This window comes from Diorhabda sublineata, chromosome 1, assembly GCF_026230105.1.
Source record: "Diorhabda sublineata isolate icDioSubl1.1 chromosome 1, icDioSubl1.1, whole genome shotgun sequence".
Classification (NCBI taxonomy): domain Eukaryota; kingdom Metazoa; phylum Arthropoda; class Insecta; order Coleoptera; family Chrysomelidae; genus Diorhabda; species Diorhabda sublineata.
In genome coordinates this window covers 39,653,861-39,678,723 of record NC_079474.1, presented here as the reverse complement: position 1 = coordinate 39,678,723, position 24,863 = coordinate 39,653,861, and the positions used below count along the sequence as shown (strand labels likewise).

The 24,863-nt window shown below is 31.9% G+C and overlaps 1 protein-coding gene across 1 annotated transcript in view; it reads right to left on the bottom strand.

Moving 5' to 3' along the window:
• The window catches only part of LOC130451640 (potassium voltage-gated channel subfamily H member 6), a 280,003-nt gene that overhangs the window by 21,998 nt on the left and 233,142 nt on the right, over positions 1-24,863 (bottom strand). The window contains exons 13-19 of the mRNA XM_056791206.1: positions 18,155-18,309; positions 14,230-14,471; positions 11,634-11,943; positions 8,777-8,919; positions 6,830-7,023; positions 6,577-6,739; positions 5,343-5,453 (exon numbers count right to left, since the gene is read on the bottom strand). Coding sequence (XP_056647184.1) covers positions 5,343-5,453; positions 6,577-6,739; positions 6,830-7,023; positions 8,777-8,919; positions 11,634-11,943; positions 14,230-14,471; positions 18,155-18,309 — 1,318 coding nt within the window. The remainder of the gene's footprint in view (positions 1-5,342; positions 5,454-6,576; positions 6,740-6,829; positions 7,024-8,776; positions 8,920-11,633; positions 11,944-14,229; positions 14,472-18,154; positions 18,310-24,863) is intronic.

Below are 24,863 nucleotides of genomic sequence, written 5' to 3'. Positions count from 1 at the left end.
AACTAGCAATAAGGTATTATTCTTCTACAATTGAATGAAAGTTGCGTTTATCGTAATTAATCTCATTATATAATTAAATTAAGCTCCCTTCGTGACGACAACCCAACAAGTTGATATGCTTACGAAAAATAATCATCATATCAAGAAAATTTTTTATAATTATTTTTAATTGGAAATTATTACGTGCAAGACTTTAAGATTTTCTATTTAGTTTTATTCAGTTTCAATCATCAGTGCTGCTACTTACTACCGCCAGGAAAACTATACAAAAACTGTATAAAAAAATGAGCCAAAAAACATTAGTAGCAGACAAATATCCAATTCAATTGATGTGAAATATGCATATGTACCAGAAAATAATCATGACAAACTCGTTGGGATTAGATGGCAGAAGCCGAACAATGAAGACGACGAAGTTTTAGCGCCATCTACAGTAAAATACATTTAAAGATGGAAAACGTTTGAATGGCCAGTTATTCTGCTATAATATGTCAATTTTTCAAAATGTTATGTTACCAATACATGGAATTTTTCATCCTAGAATTGACGGTATGGGGACATTTTTTTTGTTTCACTGCAGGAGTAAAGTTACTTAATTTGCTGAATTGTTGTACTAGTTTGAATAATATGGAAGTACTTTCTAAATAAGTTTAATCGAAAAGTATAACTTATCGATACTTTTTGATAATTCCGTAGAATTTACAATCTGTTTAACATTTGTAAGTAGAAACTACAATTTTCTAATCATATTTTGATATGTAGGAGATGTTTTCATTAAAATATCTCTTCTCTAAAGTTATTCTTCTGTTTTGACTACATGGATGGTCTGTCGGGTCGTATTATTGGGTTGTAATTTAACCCTGTCTCTATATATTTCATATATGTTATATTCCTATTTGGACAGTTGGTATGGGAAAAAACGTCTTTATGTTACGGTGCTGACAGTATTCATTTTCTCCCTCGTTCGAAACACTTTATCTATACTGCGCATGCTTGAGAATGCGCAGAAGCGAGTTGAAACCTCTGAGGATAGAGAAATCGTTGCCATTCTGTCTTCCTTAGTTAGAACAACTGTCTATATAGAAGTATTAAAAATATGATATCTTTCATTACAGGGCTGTACTCCACTTTTAATGTGTAGTTCCCTTTCTATGATGGAATGAGGTATTGCCTAATATTTTCTTTATTATGGAATCTTTGTTTGATTTCTGAACTATATTTGGAGGTCGATCCCCATAAATGAATGTCATGTATCCAAATGGGCTTCATAATAGTTTTATATACTGGAATTTGATTTGCCAATGACAGCTGTGATTTTCTACAAATCACCCAGTAGATATTTTGGAGTCCAAATTACTTTCTCTTGTTGGATAATTTCATTTTGGATTGGTAGTTATTCCCTGGTCTCATCTCAGTGTACAATAATATGTTGATATTCAAATTTGTTGGCTTTTATTTCCCATGAATTATTTTTTATTATTATCTCTTGCTGTTTTTGGGTTGTGGTGAGATGCTTGTATCGCTTTATCGTCTGTGAAAATGAAGACTTCAATTTGCTCTTGATGATTGGAAAGTCTAAGGTAAACAACTAACAGGTTAAATAAGTTTCAGCTTGAATGACAATCGATTTAACTTTGGATAGATGAAACAAAGTAAATTTATAGATTCGATTGAAATGTATATATAAAAAATGATGATAACAATTATTACGAATAGTTTATTTTTTTAACTAACGACCCAGTGATTCTAGAATAAGGGCCTATTAGGCATATATGGGCTAATAATGTTTAGGGGTTGCAAACTTTGACTAATTGTAGATATCTAGTAGTAAAATTGACAAGTAAAATTTGTACCTAGATGTTGTTTAAACAACGATTTTTGAAGCACGCACCTGTACTTTCTGATATATGATAAATTCATTGTTATTCAATTTTTGCAACCCCCAAGCATTCTTAGTAAGTAGGTATGCTCAAACAAATTGAATTATTTTTATATCTGTACTATAAATCTTAATAAGAACATATAAATGATATTAAATAAAATGGTTTGAGATATTAAAACTGAAAAGGGTCGTAATGTAACAGGGATAGTTATAAAAATGTGAAGAATAAAACTACTCATAAAATATTAATATGAACATCAGTCTAAATATTTAAATAAGGTAATAAAACAATTAGTTTTCTAAGAAGAAAGCTTTCATTAGTTTGATAAAGTCATAAAATGCTTTGCTATCTAATCAACATCTCTACAAATCGGTATTTTTTTACACTCGTGAGCTAAAAATTTAGTGATGATATTTTACGTTATTCATAAAAAAATGGTTGCTAAAATGATTTATGTATAAAAAATCTCAACTATTCATATATGAATATAATTTGACTTAACAATATTATGTTAGAAAGAGGAAACTCTGGAGTTTGATATGATTTTCGGTAAATAGCAGTAGCGGCTTCTGTCATTGCCCAGATGTGAGATTGTGATTTTCATGCTACGTGAATTTCGAACCAAATATGGTGTTGATTCTCATACAGCAAGCAATTTAGACTGTCTATTCAGGTCGCTATAATTTTCACCTGTCTGTCAAAATTATATTCTGAAAAGATTTACATCACAACTCATTTAATGTTTGGCTCAAGATGTTATAAATGTTTCATAAAAAAGATGAATACAACTGAAAATATAAAGAGGTTAATATGCAGTATTTTATGTTATAGTGAGCGGTCACGCGTGTTTTTTTGCACTGTCACTCTGTGATAGTAACTTGTAGGATATTTTGAAAAAATGAAATACTTTATATACTTTATATATACTATATATAATACTATGTATTTTACAAATAGGTTTCGAATTGAAAATAAATGTATCTGTCTTTTCTCGGGATAAATTCTTCAATAACTAATTCATTAAAATTTGGTATCTATTAAATCCTTTGCTTCTTAATAGGCTTCTTAAGACGTCGTTCTAAACTGCGATGGTGAAAGAGGTTGGGGTTTGAGCAATCATTTTTAATATTCCGAGGGGCATGAAATAGTTGATTACATTTTAAATGAAAATACTTGTTGAAATAATGACAGACTCCAATTAGTTTTTTTTGGGTGGTTTAAGTGCACATGTGAACTTATTTAGAAGCTGTTGTTGGTTATAGTAATCTATTAATGGAGAAAGCTAATTATTTGTCCATAACCAATTCGAACCATTTTTTAATTACTGTACTGCATTCGAATTGAATTATTTCAATTTCGATTATTGTCTTTTTTTTCATACTGTAATGTGAAGACGACTTTAAAGTACTAATTTGAGTCCGGAAAATGGCACTTTACGGTATCCTTGTACTTTACAGGACAATTCTCCCAATCCCGTTTAAAATAATTAGAAATAAGAAATCAATTAACATTAATAACTAAACATTTATTCTAATTGTTATCAGTAATAGTGCAACTACTGTTACCAAAAACATTTATTATAGGAATTTTTGGATGTACTTCTTTATTTTCAATAATGCTGGAAGATGTGTGGTTTTCATTTAAAATCTACATAAAAGGTTCACCCCTTTGTATCATTCTTGTTATTTTCTTTTTGCTCTAGATGAATTCTCCCCCATGCGTTTTTTAAACATTTAAATCAGCCCCAGCGTTGACCAACAGTGTTGTCGAAGTCCTTTTGAAGCAATGACCGGTGTACTTTTCTGGATTCTCAAAATTGAGGAATTCAGCAATTTTTAGGTGCCCCGCCAACAGTGTGTATGCCAGCTCTTTGACCTACGCATTTTCCTTGTCTGTAGCCTATCAAAAGTGCTTTTAGTGGAAGGTTTCTTTGCAATTTTTTTATATTTTTTGTGTGATTAATACGAACCATCAACTGAGAATCAGTATCCTCTACATCGTCTACTTATAAATTATAAATGTCTTCCCTTCGACAACCTCCGGCAATGTCAACTAATGCGATAACTTTCACCAGTAATAATTCTTTATCTGGGGCTTCCCTCATAAATGTTTCAACTTCTTCCTTTGTTAGCACCTTCGACTGATTTGGATGGTAGTCTACACTTTGTTTTTAATAAAGCTATTAACTTAGACTATCGGGAAATGTTGACATTCTCATTAACCATAATCATTGATTTGCCCATCGAGTATTTAAATTATAGTGAAGAGCTATTTGATGTTTATGACTGAAAATTTGAGGTTCGAAAAGAATGTTTCTGAAAAAACAACACTTTTCTCAGCAATTTTATTTGAATTATTAGCCATTCTTTCGTACACTATTTTTTATGTTTCCAAAAATTCAATATGTATGCCTTTGTTTACAATAGTACCTTAGTAACCTGTTTATTTTTATTTTTTTAAATAATAGGAGAATAATCAAAGAACCTATTTTTCAGTAAAATTTTCAAATATGACATTCCATGTTTTAACATAATTTTGCTTTTTATTTCAAACCAAAAAAAAAACATTTTACGATACACGTCCGTGAAGTTATTATTATGGTACTCGATTAGATATTCTTGACTCGGCTTCTTCGTCGCCTCGTCCATAAATATCTATCTCGTACCGTACTAAATCGTTTCCCGGACTTATAACGTAAATAACTATTTCATGATACTATTATTCATTCGTAAAATGCGCCGCCATTCAGTGTTCTATAGTGTTTTTCTAAGCAGAAGATATACAATTATTTTACTCATCCAAAAAAAGGTACAGTACCTTATAGAATTGTAATCTGGATTAAACCAGTATGCAAGTGAAACTTAAGTCTAAATATATTGTAATTTTGCAACCACAACTTCATTTCTCGAACAGCAGGAAGCCGTCCATGATATTCTAATAAGAGTAATTAGTGGTATATGTAGATGTTGAAATATTATCAAAATTTCTCTGCATTCACACTAAGTTACGATGATATTCGAAAACAAAAACATTACAAAGCTTGCTAGGTAGAGTTTTCCAATCAAAATTATTGTGTTCTTCTAGAATATATTTGTCAAAATTGGTCTCTAAGCAATCAGAAACAAAAATAGTAATAACTTTGAATATTGATCACGTATAAAATTATGATGAAATAGAAAATACACTTTCTGTAGTTTCTGCATCTGATTCCAACTCTATATTTGAATTTTATGAGTAGTTTTTGGAGTTCTTCATCTATTTTTAAGCAATGCACGTAACGCCTACATCACATTTCCATACATACAATAGCGTAAATAACTAGTATCATTTTATTATATTATGTTGAAGTAAATAAAGCGTGGATGGAGTTAGTTACGCCATTGCGTTTAGATGTATTGTATTGACATGTTTTCGAAAAACATACAAGTCAAGTAGTTAAAGCTTTTGACATAACTATACCTGTTATTGAATTTAAAGTTGATGATCTTCTCTTCTCCTCTCCAAAGTCTAAGTTTAATGGTGTTACGTCCTGACCCGCTTTATCTGTGGAAAATTCTAGAATACCGTGCCCTACAAAATAAGAATATACTATTACTATTATATAACTGGAGAGTATTTCGTTTTAAGTTGGTATATTGCTTTGATGACTTCATGTATTGTTTTTCTGTGTGTTGAGATCTGAATTCTATCAGTTGCGTGAAAATGTGGTTTTACATCCAATCATTTAATTAAAATACTTAAGTTTGTGGGAAAATGTGATTGATTTTGAATGAAAATATGATCAAAATGATGAATATTTTACTGTTCAAATGGTATGTCAATAAAAAATTATTATATCCGCAATTATTACTACCATTTCCGTTTATATTGGGACATGCCTCAGGACGTTGCATCAAAAAAGTTTATCATTGAGAAAAACTTTACCTCAATAATAAACTGTAAAAGTAAATGGTACGAAAATACCAGACAAGAAATGAACAGTAATGTTATTAAATGGTAAACGGATGGATCAAAGCAGTAGAGGGAACTGGAATAGGAGTGTACGGGCCCAGAACCAAACACTCTGAAATTCTGGGCAGCGCATCAAGCATTTTTCAAGCAGAAATTTATGCAAATTTCTTCGGTTCTAAGCTCCAATATCATAAAATCCAAACTAGTTTGTGATTGCTAGAAAAATTAAACGAGTTAAGCAACAAAAATAAAATTACCCTACAATGGATTTCAGGACACACCGGAGCGAAGGGAAATAGTGTGATAAGCTCGCTAAAATGGGGGCAGACAGCCCTTCATGGGATCTGAAGCCTTCTGTGGTGTCAGCTACAAAGCAATGCAAAGCACTGGAGAAGAAGGCAGATAGGAGCAAAACCGACAGCCTACAGGGGATGAGACAGGCAAAGACATAAGAATACCGCTGTTTTATCCTTGGCCCTATGATTGTCCACAGCAGCATTGACAGACTCCTGGACTAAAAGTACATCGAACGGATCAGTAATATGTGAAATATTTTGAAGTAGTAATGCAATATATTATTCTGCTTAATATATATAATGGATTGATCTTTATTGTAGCTCTATAAGAACGGAAGGGCGCCCAAAGCGTAGCTAAGGTGAATTTCTAACATTTATTAGTAGTAGTTTTTTATTTACAAATTTGTAACAAACAAATGTAGCATGAAAAGTTATTGTCCACTCACCTGATTCAGACTCATCGCTATATTGGGATTCTTGCCTCCCATTCATTGAGTTACCACGACTTGAGAGTCCGTTAGATCTGGCAGAAGGAACTCCACGAAAATAGCGATTCTCTTTGTCTTTAGGATAAAATGATCTCCTAGGAACAACTCCAGCTTGATCATCCTGTAACAAGACAAGGCAAACTGTTTATTCTAAACTGACTATATGCTATAATTTCATATGTTTATATAACCGTATGTTTTGATTACTTACATCTCTTAAATTAAAAGTTATTTCTAAATTATTCAAAAAATGAGTATAGAACTCCGGATAGAGTTCTAAAACGTCTAACAGATCGTCCCTATGGATTTTATGTAGATCACAGTAGGTCAGGGCTCGAACGTTGCATTCAGACTTTCCCAATGTGGGATGTAAACAAGGATTTTCTCCAAAAATATCAAATTTACCTGAAATGAAAAGTATTTTTATTTTAATATAGATCCATTGGATCGATAGAGATATGAATATGAAATATAATGGGAACATTAACGAACGAAATTGAAGTAATAGAAATCTAAGAAAGGCGATGTTCACATAAAAATTTCTTCCTATGCTAGGATCCTTCACTAACTGATCTTTTTGATCCATGATCATAGTATTCAAAAAGTCGCAGCTCGTCGATCGATGGAATCGGAAGTTTTGTGAAAGTATATGTGTTGTTCTTCTCGAAAAGAAATGTTGAAAGTAGAATGTATACACTGCAATGAATAACACACTAAGCGATATTATAGATGTGACAGAATCTAATTAATTTACAATTATTCCTAGACCTAGTAGAAGTCGAATGGCCCATGACTTCTTAACCTAACATAGAAAGGTCATAAATAGACAAAAACTGTGATTATTTTTCATTAAATTATCCCTTTATTTTCACAAACTTTTTTGAACGTCTGTCTGAAGTTTCCTACCACTTTAAAAATATCACATCCAAAGCATAACAAAATCTTCGTACACCGCCAATTTAATTTCATCGTGCTGTTAAATCTTTTACCCATCAACTCGACCTTCAGCTTTCAAAACAAGAAATAGTCGGACGAGGCTGGCCAGATCAGGGCTATATGGTGAGTATTCAACTTCTGTGAAGACACTTTCATGTACAGTACTCTTGAAAAGCGAAGCAGTGTGTACTGGAACATTACCATGAAGTTAGCGCACACCCTGGCTGATTTAGCCACGCCTTTTTTCGGTACAACTGCATTGCTAAGTCAGAGTAACATGCCGCGTTCACGGTAGTATTTAATTTCTTAAAGTTCGCCTTTTTTAGCTTGAGCTCTGCTTTCAGTTGCCACTCTTTTGGATGTCCAATCAAAGGGAAAGACCATAGTTAAAATTTGTTGGTACTCGTAATCAATCAACTTTGCATATCGCAAATGTTGATTCTTGTTATTAAATGAATTTCTTTCAATTCGTGAGGCACCCAAATATCAAGCTTCTTAACTACCCTAAGACATTTTAAGTGTTTTTCAATTGTTGTTGATCGTCTTCAATTATGTCTTTGATTTGGTCATCATCAAATTCAGTATGTCGACCAGAACGTTGCTCATTTTTGAGGGAAAAATCTCATGAACGGAATTTATACCAATTCTGATAAGTACGCTCTGTTAAGTAATCAGCACTATAAACTTCAGATATTTCTTTGTGAGCTGCATCTTTCCTTTACGGAAATAAAAAAGTGAAATATGGCGAAAATGTCCGTTTCTGCAATCTATTTAAAATTAACTCACAACTAATACCTTTAATAAAAAACATGCAGTACTTGCTTCCAAAGTTATGTTAATGTAACCATTATCACATGACAAACAGCAAAGTACAGCACTAACATAAATTATTCAAAAAATAAAGTAACGGTCTCTATCAGTAAAAAGAGAAAGTATTTAGTTACCAACCTTATATAAAGGTGGTCTCGATACTTTTGGGACAATCTTCGCATTGACATTAAATACTATACAAATTTAATTTGTTTTAAATTATATACTTGCAGGTAAAAAAAGCTTAAGCATTTATATATATTTTTGATAAGATATTGTTGTAACTATTTAAGGCAAACATCATTTATTTTTAAATTTACTTTTGGAAATGACATATTTCCCTTTTTTGATAGGTAAAAATAGCGCGGCTTAAGATAATTTGAGGAAAAATAATGGTTTCTGGCAAACTTACCTAAAATTGCCATAACAATATCATCTTTTAATATTTCTATTGAACCTCTTGATATGAAATAAAGCGACGTAAGAACATCGCCGCGATGTACCAATGTGTCTCCCGGTGGGGCATGTGTAGTTTTGAACTTCAAAGAAAGAGCTCTGCAAATGAAAAAAATGTTAATACAATGTAAATATTGTTTTTCACTATATAAAAATACTACTATAATACGTCTACTGAATCATTATCAGATATTTCTTGGAAGTAATTACAACATATACAGGGTGTCTCTATATTCGACCGCCAACGCTCTACCACAGAGAGATCTCAATAAATGATTCATTTTGAAACAGGAATACGAACCTTTAAGGGGACTAGCTGAGATATAGGGTGCCCAAAATTTTTAATCAAATCAAAAATTTGCCATAAATCGAGAACGTCTTAAAATTTTTTTTTCAAATTTGGTGACCAATATGCTCCTTAATAAAGTAATATTTTGACATAAACAAACTTTGGAAAAATTTACTGTTCATTTTAGCTCCATGAAAGGTTATTTGTTTGTTAACTAAAAATAATCGGGCAATTTAAAACAAAATTAAAAAAAGAATTTGCTGCAATGGCGTAAAAAATAGGGGAATAAAAGTAACAACTAACACGCGTGCCACTGGTTAAATATTTATTTCAAAATGAATCATTTCTTGAGATCCCTCTGTGGTAGAGCATTGTCGGTCGAAAATAGAAACATCCTGTAGAAGACAAAGGAGCATATACCCCTTTATGGAAATATTTAACTGGAGCCTTATGGAGCGTATGAGTTTATTTAATCTATTTCAACTCCCATTCATTGAATTCAATGACTTTTGGAAAATATTTTAGAATCAAGTTTCTGGTTTTGTACTTTTTTGTGGCTATTACAGATTTGTACAAAAGTTATACTAAAGCTACTCATTTTATTCACAATTATTTCACAAAACTTACTGTATACAAAATAGATAATATATCAAATGAATCGTAATTTTTTCAATTGAGACACTTTTTATATTTTTTACTGATCTGGAATATATTTGCGTATCTTTGTCTATCTCACTCATTTTCAAAACTAAAGAGTTTTAAATTTCAAAAACACCCTGACAAGTTTAGTAATCAGTTGTCAGGGGGTAAGTTATTATAAATCAACAATCTGGATTTGAAAACGCGTTTGAAATTAATTTTTCATAAAACAAAAAACCAGCTACTCCACACATCCTTAATCTTTAAGTCAAAATACATTTCTGAATATTTTCAAAAGTGTGGTGGTTTTAAGAGAAAGAAGATAAATATCGAGAGTTGACATCATTTTATTTCTTATTGTTTTAAAAGATGAGGTAAAGAGAAAATCATGTGAAATATAAATTATTTCAAAACTTGAAGCTGTAACTCAGTGGTTTCCAACCTGTGGAGTGCGTCCCCCTAGACTGTTTCCAAAATATCATTTTCGAATACAAACCAAAAAAGTCGAATAGGTGTCAAAAAAATGAATCAAAATAGGTATACGGAATCCACAATCCTCGCCGGGAATCTCGGGTGCAAATGCTGAAACATCCATCCATACTCTTGCTGTAACGAAAACATCTTGCTTTCTCACTGATATTAAATTCATGCTTTTACGCAGAATGACAAGATTACTGCATTTATGAAAAAGCTAGAACTGTGGATAATAAGCTAGAAAATTGATAACTATCACATGTTTCTCACTTTTAAAATTACCTGTCTTGCTGATGAAATAGAAGAAAGTAAGTTATTAATAATCATTTGACCAGTCTAAGGAAGCAATTCTGGTTTCACTTTAAAGATCTTGACATGTCCAAATATGAATGGATTAGAAACCCGTTTGTGACTTACAGGTATGATAATTTTGGTCTTACGACAGCAGAGCAGGAAATGATAATTGACTTATCTAGTGATAGCACATGAAAGCAGATTTTCAAGACGAAAATAATATTGTTACGTTTTGGCTACCATTAAAGGACAATTTTCTTACTTTGAAAAAATAAAACTTTAGAAATTTTATTGCCATTTGTAGCATCTGATCTATGTGAAACTGGTTTTGCTACAGTAGCTGTCTTAACAACGAAGTATTGACATTGCTTAGTGGTTTAAAAGGAACTGTGAACCGCGATTTTTTCAATGATACTAAGGTTTGAGAAAGTTTGTGCTGAAAAACAAGCTCAAACATCGCATTAAATTTTTAGAATTTTATATTTTTATAAGATTTGTTTTTATTGCATTTAAAATTATTTTTTCTTGTAATAAATTATTATGTTTTACGAATATTTTTACATAAGAGGGGCACAGGTACAAAAAGATTGGAAATCACTGTTGTAACTATATGTTGTTTACTCTGCATAATTGTATACATTTCATTGTGTAGATTTATTTCGAACAAATTATGTTAGTTTAGAGCAAATTTTATATAGAATTTTATTCATTTCAATTTGGAATAAAGTGAAAAGTGGAGTTAGCTTAAAGTGAAAATCCCTTTATATTTTTTCCTAAGTACGTTTTTGAATTTTTGTCTTCTGACATATGTTATATTTTGTTCAAAACATTGCGTTTTCGATTATGTAAAGAAGCCACAAGATATTCAGAAGTTTGTTCTCCAGTAACATCATTCCATTCAACGCCTAATCTTCAATTTCAAAGCTTAGACTAGTACTTTCAAAGTACTATCTCTATCCTCTATATCACGCTAATTTTCATTTATATTGTGACCATTTCAATCAAACCTTTTGAGATAAACATTCTTTTATGTGGAATATCTTATGAAACATGGAAGACTGTTATGATTTTTGTGGCATCTCACTTAACCTTATCTATAATGTTAATGACAACTAACCTCAAACAGCCTGGACTTGCTCCATCGAAGACACTACAATTCTGTAACAAATTTCTATTCAAATGTAAACAAATATCAGCTTGTAGACACTCTGGAAAGCCTTTTAATACAGAGTTCATGTCAATTCCATTCGTATACGTCCAGGCATGTTGGAAATATTCTTCTAAGCGTTGCCGGAGCGGATTCGGGATTTGATGAAATCGAATAAACTCTCTTACTCTTAACATCTGAGTATGATATCTCGCTGTACCCGAATATAAACGTTGAATGATTGCCGAAACGTTTCCGAAGATGCTGGCATACATTAGAGCTGAAAATAGGTATAATCAGGCTATGCTTAACTCGATAAAAACAGTAGCATTGCATTAATTTTGAAAAAGAAATAGTTTTTTGTGCATATGCCCTTGCAGACTTCGATAACGGGTAATATACAATTTTAGGATGTATTGGATTTATTTATTCCCTATGTGCATATATTGTGCATTATGTATTTACAGTACCATATGCCTTTGAGGCCCATGACTTTTTTTCTTTTCTTCAACTGATTTCACAATTATTCTCCACAGATTGTGATTCTGTACTTTTGCGCTCCAATTCAGTTCTAACTCTCTACTAATATCTTTCAAATCTGCATCCAACCATTTTTTCTTCGGCCTGCCCTTCCTTCTTGTACTTCCTCCTCCTTCTTCAATGGCTCTGTTTGCAAATCTTTTTTCGGGTATACTTTTAGCAAGCCCCAACCATCTTGCTCTTTGGGCTTGTATGTATCTTCTATGGATGTGTATTTATACAAATTTTTCAGTTCTTCGTTAGTTCTTCTCCTCTATAGTTCTTCACTTGTTTTTGGATAATGCGGTTGGTATTGCTCCACGTTGCTTCTAGATATATCCTGTTACTTCATTTGAATTATAAGATTCAATCAAATCTAGTTTTTTATTCAGGTTTTTACTTATGCTTGAGTTTAACCAATATAAACTTGTGGCTATAATAACGCACCATCCTTTATTTCAATATCCAAACCTAAAATGTTAATTTTTCAGGTTTCTTTTTTTTATATCAGAAAGTTGAAGTATCTTAAATTTTAGCGATAAAATGTAGCAAAGTTTCTTATCAGCAAATAACAGTTTTTGTGGTTTTTTAAAATTTTATTTTTATGCATATTTTAATGTTTCTTTCATTCTATTGTTGTACCAACTGCAGTAATTTAAGTCAATTAAGCTGTGTTAAAGTCGAAAATAGTTAAACAAAAAATGAATAGAGTGAATGCGAAGTTGGAAGAATAGCCGAGTTAGTTGGACAGAGACAAAGTTATCGCGAAGTACCAAATCTGTTTGGTGTACACCACACAACCATTGGTAGATTGATGCAAAGATTTCGAGAGACCGGTTCACATTCTAGGAGGCCTGGAAAAGGAAGTCATTCAGTTTTAACTCCTCGAGATGACCGTTTTTTGCAATTAAATGCATTAAGAAATCGGCCAATGACAAGTGTCGAGCTCAACAGCCTTTTACGAGAAGTCCGAAATGTAAATATCTCTTAAAGATCAATAAGACGACACCTTCAGAATGCTGGTTTACAACTTTCCAGGTACTTTTGCTAACCAGGCAGCATAGTGTTGCTAGACTAAGATTTGCAAGGCATTTAGATTGGAATTTAGAAAATTGGTAGATGGACGTAATCAAATTCAAAGACGGCGAGGAGAAAGATTTGCCTTGTATCATTCCCAGGGAGCCGTTCCAAGGAGGGTCTATCATGTTTCGTGGAGGAATTTGTTTTTATGCCCGCACAGAATTAGTGTCTATTCCTAGATCCACCCTCAACACACTAAGATACATAACTGACATTCTTGAAAACCACGTCGTTCCGTTCGGGCCATTTATTGGTGATGATTCTCGTTTAATGCATGATAATGCTAGACCACACGTTACGGCAGATGTTTTGAACTACTTAAACGAGGTAGGAGTTCATACTCTGGACTGTCTGGGACATTTTAAAACGCTGCATTCGTCGTCGAAATCCATCTCCTCCAAATTTAAATGAGCTTGAGCAGAGGCATTAGAGGATTGGGAGAACATACCTCAAGAAGTCATACAAGACCTAATTAAAAGCATACCCATGAGAATGTTAGCAACAATTACATCCAGAGGCGGAAGTACACGCTACCTAGCATTTAAAAAAAGAACATTATTGCTTAGAATGCAAGTTTTATTTTTAAGAAAATTTGGTTTTATTGCAATGTTTTTATTTTTATTTTTTGACTCATTAAAAATCACTCAAAATACACATTTCTTATTAATGCGTTAAAGTGATTGAAAAGCAGTAAAACAACAGCAATATTAATTTGAATTTATTAAAAAAAATATTTTCAGAAATCGGGGTTGTGCGTTATTTTTGACCACGAGTGATTAAATTTGTGAAAAACGTAGTCCAAGGGGCTGGAATAATATCTTATTGAAGATGATGGTTCTTCTTAAATATCTCGCTTTCTTTAATCTTCTTCCAATAGTTTTCACATGTTAATATCTACCTGTTTAGATAGTTTTTTGGATAAATATGATCTAATTATTGGTCAGATAAAATTATCCTTTTTACTTACATCCTGCTAACATCACACAAATAGTAAAAATTTTTTCAGCATCTGTGTTTGGAGCAACGTTTCCAAACCCCACACTTGTAAGTGAAGTGAAAGTGAAATATAGTGCTGTTACGTATCTGCTTCGTATACTGGGACCTCCAGTGTTGTTAGGTAAATAATACTGTTGAGTATCGTTGGCCAAAATATCCAACCAACCGATTCTTGCAGGCAACATAGGTCTCTCTGCATTTCCAATAGCATACCTGCAACAATAATATCGATAATTTCAATGTAAAAAATCAATACTCGGCATCGATATACATGGTGGCTTTTAAATAGTTATATGTATGAATATGTTAATGAATTATACAAATTGTAAAAAAGAGACTTTAATGATTTTGCTGATGCAGCAATTATAGACAAATTAGTTTAATCATTACCATATATAAACCGTAAATAAACGAAAAGCTAAAAGATATTACGGTATCATAATTGAGGATTATCAAAAATATACGATAAAGAAAATTAATAGCAGGTATCATACAAATTATCAATTAAATAATTGAAAATCAAGGAAATGACGATGAATGGTTATAAGGCAACAGTAATGGCATAAAAATGACCATTTCAGTAATTTGAAACAATTGTTCGAATTATTGCAAGAGATAGCATGTTCGATAATTATAATATAAATCGAAATATAATCAATCAGCCGAAACAAATAATAGAAGATAGAAATTAAGAATAATTATCAAAACTGTAAATAATTGTGAATAAATAGCAAAAAAAATTGAATTCTCACAAGATATAGGGTCAGAAGAGGCCCTAAATAAAATATGAATAACTGTATAGTCGTGTATATACACCATGCTTTTTTATAATTCACTACTTTGTATCGATTAATATCAATAATTTACCACTGAGTTGGGTCACTGATATTTTCATGCATGAGACATAGTATTTATGCACTTGTATCCTCTAGTTAATATTTGTTGAGTTTCAATAAAAAAAATATCGATGTTTATTTTCCACTGACAGAAATGGGAGGTGGTTAAATAGAAAATATTTTTTATCGGTCAAATTGGAGTTATCAAAGAGGGTAATATTACTTGCATACCAAACCGGCTATGATTCTATTGGCTTATGAATCCAGTTTGGCCTATTTTCCGACAAAAACTCACTATTTTATTCCCAAGCCACATTAAAATTAAATAAACCAATTTTTTACCTCTGAAATCGATTTTGCAGATAAATTGTTTCATTGATGATTATTATCGAAAAAGTTGATGTTCAATGAAGATATGAAATTCTCATTTTTTCTTCAAATCACGCGGTAGTCAGATATCAAAGGCTGTCAAAATATTGGAGTATAGAGGTAAGGAGAGCCATCTTAGTGACTCAAAAAAGTGTTGAAATGGAGCAAATTAAGTTGGCGCTTTAGTAGCAAGTAGAAAGATTCTAAAAACAGTACCAGAAATTATTAAAGTAGGATAGTAAATTGAATTTTTTGAGAATTATAACCATTTTAACAAAGCTATTCATATACAAATCTATTTGAAAATTGTACATAAAATATATAATATATGGAAAGTAATAAACAGTACCGTCTACAACTGTTCATAAATTTTTCATCTTTATATTAACAACAATAGCCAAGGTTTATAAAAATATATCTTATGATAATATCTTATCATTATCGTTTGATGAATTTTGAAGATTATAATTACCAAATTATTTTTGACTACGTGATTAGTTGAAATTTCTAAAAGTGTATATTTCTCAACTAAACAAGTCAATTGAATTTCTCTGCCTAGCATACATCACTACTAACTACTAAATCATATCATTCATATACTAGTGCTATTTTGGTGAATCTTCGAACAATAATTGGCTATTTAGAAAGGGACACTTTTTCAGCTTTTCTCCCATTCAAAACGGTTCTCTTCACTTACACTCCATAAGTGAAACGAAATATATCTGTCGATAGGATAAGTGCTTCTTTCTCACTTGAAGAGCGAGGAATTCAAATATTCACGGACTGATTCTTATGCTTTTATGAGGAAAGCTACAGATGTAAAACCGTAAAATTATTTGTGAGAAATTCAGAGGAAAAAAATGACTTTACATATAACGAAACGAATAAATATAGCTGCTATTGTGCTTATTGCCCATTCATTATATTTTAAAATGGTAATTTTTTTGATATATCAAGGAGGGCAGAAAGTATTGAGAAATGTTTCAAGCTGCGGAATTTCTGAAACGAAAATCTGATAGACTTGAGAGAAAATACAATTTGCTTTGCGTAAAGGTTTCTTGTAAATTAAATAAATTCATTTCTTTCTTCTCTAATAACTATATAAATACCTCAAATGCAAATCAAAATTTACTTAAAAGCAAACAACGAAGTAGAGTGAAGAAAAGAATGTATTAAAATACTACTAAACTCAAATTACTCTCTCTAAAGAATAAACAATCGACAGCAAATGAAAAATTTAAATTAGTAATTTTATAAATAGAAATTTAATATCTTGTCGGTTCACCGCTAGCATGATCGAGGCTTTTACCTTTATTATTTTGGATTGAAGAATTATATTATTTTGAGAAAATATTGTTCAAATTTCTATGGAGTACATTGATTGGATGCTCTAAGATACTTAATTGTATGGACATTGCTATCCAGAAATATTCTATTCAGTTCATGTTTGCTGACCTCTCCATTTTAGAAATATCGTGAAGCTCTAATCTTTCTCACCATATTTGCACCGGTTGGCATCAGTTGAAATGAAATTTTTGTCAAAGGCGCCTACAGATGGCAAAATAATTGGCCATGTGGCTATATCTTTGAGTAGTCAATGGATTATTGATTAATACTAGTAAGTCTATGCGGCCATTAAAACTAATTATATAGTACAATCTACGAATACTAATAGGAGTTCTATCGGAGTGCTGTCGCCTCAACAAACACCTGAAGACCTATTAGATAATGCGGAGTGCAGATTTTGTGGGACCAAATGTCTATCGACATTTTGAAACATTAAAGAGCTCTAGAGTACTACACCTGGGTGCGTATGAAGATCTCTGGCAATCAAAGCCATCCCACATTCTAGAGTTTGTAAAAGAAGTGGAATTGATGGATGTGATGTGAACACTGCGTTCTCTACTGCCACAGTAAGAAAGGAGGAATAGATACATAGATTTATACATACATACATACAAAAGCTGATATAACTTCTACCAAAAACAATCCCCAGAGTTCTATATTGTTCATTATATTTTTAGTCTTGTTCTTTGAATAACAAAATACTTCTATCGCAGTAACTTAAAAGTCCAGGACTCATACGTGGATAAACAATTATTCCATCCGTTAGTGGTGCTGCACTCGTTATTACTTTTATTAGTACAGTTTGTTGGGATCCTTCTTAAGTAATACGCAGGTGACGGTCATCAGTTTGAGTCGTCCTCCACCATTATCCTGATGATCTGCACTGTATTTGAAGCCTATGGGTGGATTGTAATGTCTCGAGACATATTTTAGAAAGATAACTGACGGATCCACTACCTTTTACAATAAATGAATCAAAACAAAGGAATATAATATCAGAGCTCGATTTACAACTTGCTAAATGTCATAAAAACAAAAAAAAAATTAATATATTACAACAGAGCCCATATAGAACCAAATATTTGAATTTATTTTATTTTTACAACAATGGAGATATAACATTACTTTGCTCCCTATCGATAGTTAAGTAGTGTATTAATTTTATTGAATTCTCTTAATTCTACGATAAACGACATATGATGTACCATATTCTAACAAAGTGTGTTGTGATCGTAGGTATTAGACGTTAGTTTTAAATTACATACTTCGTTATCGAGCCACCCTGTATATATTTGTGAATAAAATAGATTTATCAAATATGTATATTGATTGAAAATTTCTTACCAAATACATGCCATCCAGTGTGCTATGAGCGCAAACGTAGCCATAAGAAGTAGAAGAACCGCAGCTCCATATTCTGAATACCTATCGATTTTTCTAGCAACTCTGACCAATCTCAAAAGTCGAGCAGTTTTCAACAGTCCAATTAATGTGGTTGTCTGTAAAATGGAAAATAAATCCCTCTTAAGGATCGTAGTAAAACTCGACAAAGCGGCAACGTATAAAAATATAACAAAGCGAATTTAAAAGTATTTGATTCCTTCTGGTTTGATTTACCTTTATTCACCTTCAGTTAGTTAGGTTTATGCTAGATTGGTTAGCTGGCTTTATAGGAGATTAGTTGTTAATTTATCATTCGATAATATTCATCTCTCGCAACATCTTCATAGCACGAAAATATTTTGCTAAACAATTTACTTTAGAGTGGAGTTCAAAAATCAGCTTTGACTAATTTCATATCACAGACTTGGTTTAGAAAAAGTTTTTTTCCGAATATTAGTTTCAAATAGGAAACAATTTCTACAAAAAGCAGCAGAAATGAGCTCGTAAGGAAGATTACACTTAGTTGTAGATATGCTCTGTATTTTAAGAGGTTTAAATTACTTCAAATTACATTATTGTATATTTTTCAAAACAATGAAGATTATGTCTCTACATTATGTTGAAGATATAAATGAAACATAAGGTTTGTGTGTTTGGTTATAACAAAATTGTTCACCAAAGGCCTTATTATTTCTATAATTTCTCCATTAATGCTAGTTTTGCAATACTATATTGTAATAAATAGAAAAAAGTCACTTTGAATTGACACTTCACTCCTTATGGGATTATTATTGGTACCATTACTTTCTCTTTAATGACTATATTGCATCATATGCCTTTCAGATTCTAATTGCTCTTTCAAAAAAATCGAATAGGATTAAGTCAGATAATATTAACTATCCCTTGGGTAATATTTATAATATTACCCAAGTTTACACTGTTATGTTCAAGTGTCAAGAATTCGAAAATTTGTCACTTAGTTAACTGTTTTTCTTATACATAATCCACTGGACACAAATCTGTTGATTACTCAAATTTCCTTCTAAAGCGATTTATTAAAATTTGTTCGATTTTCTGTAGCTTTTATTGTTAGAATCTATTATTAATGAACTTTGTATTATAACAATTTCCAGGCGAACAAAGATTTGAAAAAGTATTTCTACTGTTGGTGACAGCAAAGACGTATTGAATGTTTCTTTATGAATTTTTGAAATGTTGAAAAGTTGAATAATTTCGTATCTAAATTCAAATAATGCCCCTGGTGCTATTAAATCGATAATAAAAGATATTTCTTGAAGTTTTAAAGTGAATATTATTGTTTATATTCACAAAAAACAGAAAAATAACATGAAATATTTGTTTTGCAGCTTTGTGCAAGGTTTGTCTATAAAGATTACGATCTAACAAACAAACAAAGATTTTATTCTCTAACATAGTCTCCTTTCAAGTCTATACACTAAGATCAGCAATGCTTCAACCTTTTTAACCCTAATAGTTACCGTCTTTCTTTTCAATATAGGTATATTACATTTAGGATAATGTCATCCATTCCCGAAAATCTCTTCTGCAACAGAAATTTTAAGTTTAAGTAACAGAAAAATATCGCTGAGTGCCAGATTTGGTGTATATATATGTAATAACCTATGTGTGCATTGTCCTTCTGGAAAAGAACTTTCCTTTTCTTCGTAGGCGGTCCCCTTTTTTTAGCTTACTAAGCAATGATGCATAATACTGTATTGTTTTATATTTTTGAAAATCATGTGTCTATCGCAAACAACGGTTGTCATGACTTTTCCAGTTTTGGCTGGTTCGCGTTTTGTATTTCAGTATATTGACTATTTTTTAATTTCAAGAGTGTAGTCGTGGATCCAGGTGTCATCTCTAGCCTTAATTCGACAGTCATCTAGTACCTGAACTTTTTGAATGATATCGTTGGTTGTATCAGTTTTCGGTCGTCTCGAATGCTTGTCAGATAATGATACAGCCACATTTGAATTATCTGCCCAAAATGTTACGGTCGATAATGATGGTGGAGAGTCCCCGTATACAATGTCTAGTTCCAAAAATTTAATGACAGCTCGATACTTAAATGTTCCATTTTTGAAAAAATCTTCACAAAAACTCACTTATATGTTCATCAAACATAAATTAACCATACAAATTGGCTGAGATTAAGGTCGGAAGCATTTCAGACAACCCTCGAAAATAAAAAGTGATGATTTCGGCTAATATTCACGAGGAGATTTCAACCAGCAAAAGTGTTACATTGGTGTCAGAAGTGGGATTGGAGAAGTGCTTACACTGATCCAAGGAGGGCAAGAAACAGTCCTGGGATACTTTGATAAAGTTCTCTCGAAACCAGAACAGAACTACTGCATCACGAGAAGAAAACTTTTGGTGGTAGTGAAGTCCGTGGAACACTTTTACCAGAATATTAATGGAAGGAAGTTCCTTATCCAGACTGATCATGCAGCACTCAAGTGGTTGATACAGTTCAAGAATCTCGAGGGCCAGATCGCCAGATAGATTGACTTCTTCAAGAATACAACTTTGATATCCAACATCGAGCAGGTGTCAGCCATCGAAATGCCGACTCTCTATCTAGACGACCGTGCCAAGCAGACTGCTTCACTGTAACAAAGCCGAAACGAATGAAGCGGTAGATTCAAGAACTACATTGGTCAATAAAGAATAGTCACCCAGGAGGATCAAAGAAGATTAAGAGAATGATACTTACCTAAAAGAGACTCGGCAATAGAAGGAGGAAAATCGGCGACCTACCTCGCAAGAAGTGTCAAGATTTTCACCGCCAATAACAGCATATTGTGCTCAGAGGGAATACCTTGTCCTGGAAGAGGGCCTATTAAAAAGAATGATGATGGTTCCGAGAACGAGAGTAGCCGAGGTACTGAAGAAGATACACGACCGTCCATCGGGAAGTCATCTGGTTGTGAAGAAAACCCTTAAGCGAATCTGTGAAAGATTTCTCCGATGATGTGAAGGACTGGTGTAAAAAATGTACGACTTGCGCTACGAGTAATGGACCACATCGTAAGAGAAAGGCACCCATGAAACAATATAATGTTGGAAGTCTTTTCGAGAGGATCGCTTTGGATATCGCTGGACCATTTTCGATCACAGAGAGTGGTGGTAAATACATACTAGTCGCGATAGACTGGATCTCGAATCAAGAGGCAACAACTGCTGGTAAAAGAATTTATCAGCCGATATGGCGTGTCCTTGGAAGTCCACAGCGATCAAGGAAGAAACTTCGAGAACTATGTGTTTCAGGAAATCTGTGACCAGCTGGGGATGGAAAAGACCAGGACCACGATATTACATCCACAATCAGATGGAATGGTTGAGATAATTTTACACGAACAGATGCCTATCCAAAGTAGTTTCCAGCCACCAGAGAGATTGGGTGGGTAGAAAGAGTGTAAATAAATACGAAACACGTTACAATACACACTTACTGCTAAAGTGAACATGAAAAATTTTTTTGAACTATGGCAACAAAAGCAAACTCGAAAAGATATTTGCAGTCATCTTCTAACGCAGAATTGACAAGATAAGAAAATTTAGTAAGATTAGTAACAATGAGGAGTCTAAAATAAGCCACAATCTCAGGTGCTGATAATACCAATTAAGTTTCAAAATTAAAGAAGGCCATAAAAGAAAAATACCGGAGAAGCTGCACAAAAGTGTTCTCGTGTATCAGAGTAACGCACACAGTCCTAAAGTCCGCCATTGCAAGAGCCGTAATAGCTCATGTAGGTTTTGTATTAGTTGAGCATCCGCCACATTCGACACCCCAAGCTCACAAAAATTTAAAGAGCACTTCATTTCATTTCAACTATTCAGTAGTTTGCAGAGACACGGACTCCAATGAAGAATATATTGAAAAATAGAAATTATATATCTGCCCATTATTTTTTCTTCTTTATAATTGAGAGCAATATTCATGGGTGTAGTAGTACCAGTAGTAATAGAGCTATGATAATTAATATGTAACTAGTGTTAGTAGTATAGTTAAGTTGATATGGTAATTAAGAAAGAGTAAATACAAATTCTCTTCAGATTAGAGAATAAGAGATTATCTAGCGCAGTTATGTTCAGTCACATGTTTTCAGTAATACAAACAGTTTTTTCGAATATCGAAATTCCCCATTTCTTTATATACTGCCTTTTAAAGTTTGCGACTGCGCATTTTTGTTGTGTTCAAATCATCTTTGGTTATATCTTTGAAGTGATAATCAACTATTTTAATAAAAATCCAGCTAACCAATCCAAAAAATTTTCTTCTATTATGTATGTAAATACAGTACCTGTGCATTTTCTGAAATTTGTGAAAAATTGAAAAATATTGAAAAGTATAATTTGCAGAATAGAACAATAATTTTTTTAAACACAAAATTGAATTTAGCAATCATTTCAACTGAATTTATTTGTTACGATATAACACAAAGCAAGTCTTCGCAAAAAATAGAATAATAACGAGGGATAGAATACTAGTGATAGAACTGACTCTGGCGGAACAATTTTTTTTACTCTTCATCCAAAGAATTACATAGTAGAGAGCGAGAAATTGGTCCTTCATCCTTATTTAATTCATTCTATACTCTATACCATCAACTATATACAACATACTTCTTGTTACAATAATCACTTTAGCTCAGTTTTTAAGTAAAAGTTGCGAGCAATTAAGGAATCGAATTGTTAATATTAAGTTAAGTTAAGTTAGTAGGGAGATTAGTAATAATAAATCAAATGAACAGGATTGGAAAATAATTTCGTAAGACTAACGTAGACTCAACATAGAGGCTGGAAGCTGAGCAGTTTAAGCCTTGAAAGTAGAAATCAATCAGTTGATAACAAAGAACAATAAAAAGATGTGGAAAAAGTGGACAAATTGGTTCATTATAATCGGTGATTGACGTACTGGAATATTTAACAAGTGATATGTGAATTAAAGAGTGCTGTTAAATGGACCAATGGTGTCCTTCTTTATTTTAATAATGCACGGAGACACAAAACGATTTTTATTCATGAGATTTTTTGCCACATGTCCATTCACATCCGCATTCAACACAATGTGGTTTCTAGTGAAACTAAAAGACGTCATATAGGGTAAACATTTTGATATGATATTGTCATTGAGAAAACTTGCGAGAAGCTCTTTCAGATAAGCATCAAGTCATGGATTTAACCAATGGAATATATGCATTGCGTTTTTAAGATAATTTTTGGAAAAGATTGAAAAGGGTATTTTATGAGATTCTGTAAACTAATTTCGAGTCAATTATTACAAAATACTCTTCTTAAAAATGATATTCTCAAAAATCTATTCTAATATTCCATAGATAGATAATATGTACATAACTGCTATTCGACATTTAGTTTAAGCCCGACGTTATAGATTTTTCATCAGTTCTGCCAGTCTTCAACGCTCTCTCAAAATGAAATTGCACGCAATTGGATTTTTCTATTTCGAAGATTGAAAAGATTAAGAATTTACAAGAAGAGCGTACCATTAAATTTGACAGGATAGCTAGTAACTTTTATTATTTTATTAGGGCGATTTGGATACTACTCGTATTCAAATTTAATATTGAAGACATTTGATAACTTTGTTAAAACTTTTTCGAGGAGACATCCCTAGACTATATATTGATATGATAGATAGACAAATATATTTCAATATAAAAATTTGATATTAATAATACATGGATTTGTTTAATTGTTTAATTATGAATAAAACCAAATTAAAATTATAGAAGGTCCTTCAATTCTACATAGAACAAATAGAACAATCACTTGATTGTTTTTATAGCTTCAAGTTACCAAGTTTGTTTTTGAAATGTTAGATATATTTTGGCAATCAGTTGAATTAATGTTAGACAAGGCGTTATTTCAATTTGTTTTTTATTTTTAAGTATATATTATAAGTCATTCAATACATATGAATTGTTTTGGCGACTTCGTCCTCTTTAATATTAATTAGATACTAAATATTAAAACTCAATCATAAACGTTTATTTCATATCATGAATTGAATGGATAATTAGTTGAAAAAACTATTGTTCTATTCAACTCTAAATCCGTTATATCCTTTAATAATTGATAATTGTTAGGTATATTTGTTGATAATAATTATTCGTGACTAGCTACTCACAAGCAATATGTCATGCGAAGGAAAGCGTGCTTCAACAAAAAACGATTATATATAAAAAAACAAGCATATTGGTGACATTTGGTAAAAAAATCTCCTCAATCATCCCGATAGAAATCTATAAATATTTGAAATGATTCATACTTCCTTATTATAAATATACATAATTGAAATTAGACGTGGATTTATCATTCTTTCATAATTGATGAAAGATTCTCGATATCGTTGTTTATCAACAAAACATATATCAAAAAGCAATACTTTTCTTTAATAGTTTTGTTGCAATATCTTCTTGAATCAAATTCATGTAGTTTGTGACTCATCTATCATTTCATCATTCTATCTTCTTAATATAACTATGATTCAAATAATGTTTTTGGAGAAGATATTTATTGAAAAATAGTCCAGGAGGAGACGGCGCATGAGTACTGAAAACTATTTCACCTCAATTTTTTTATGCGATCCGCTTCAAATTGATGATATAAATCCATGTTTTCT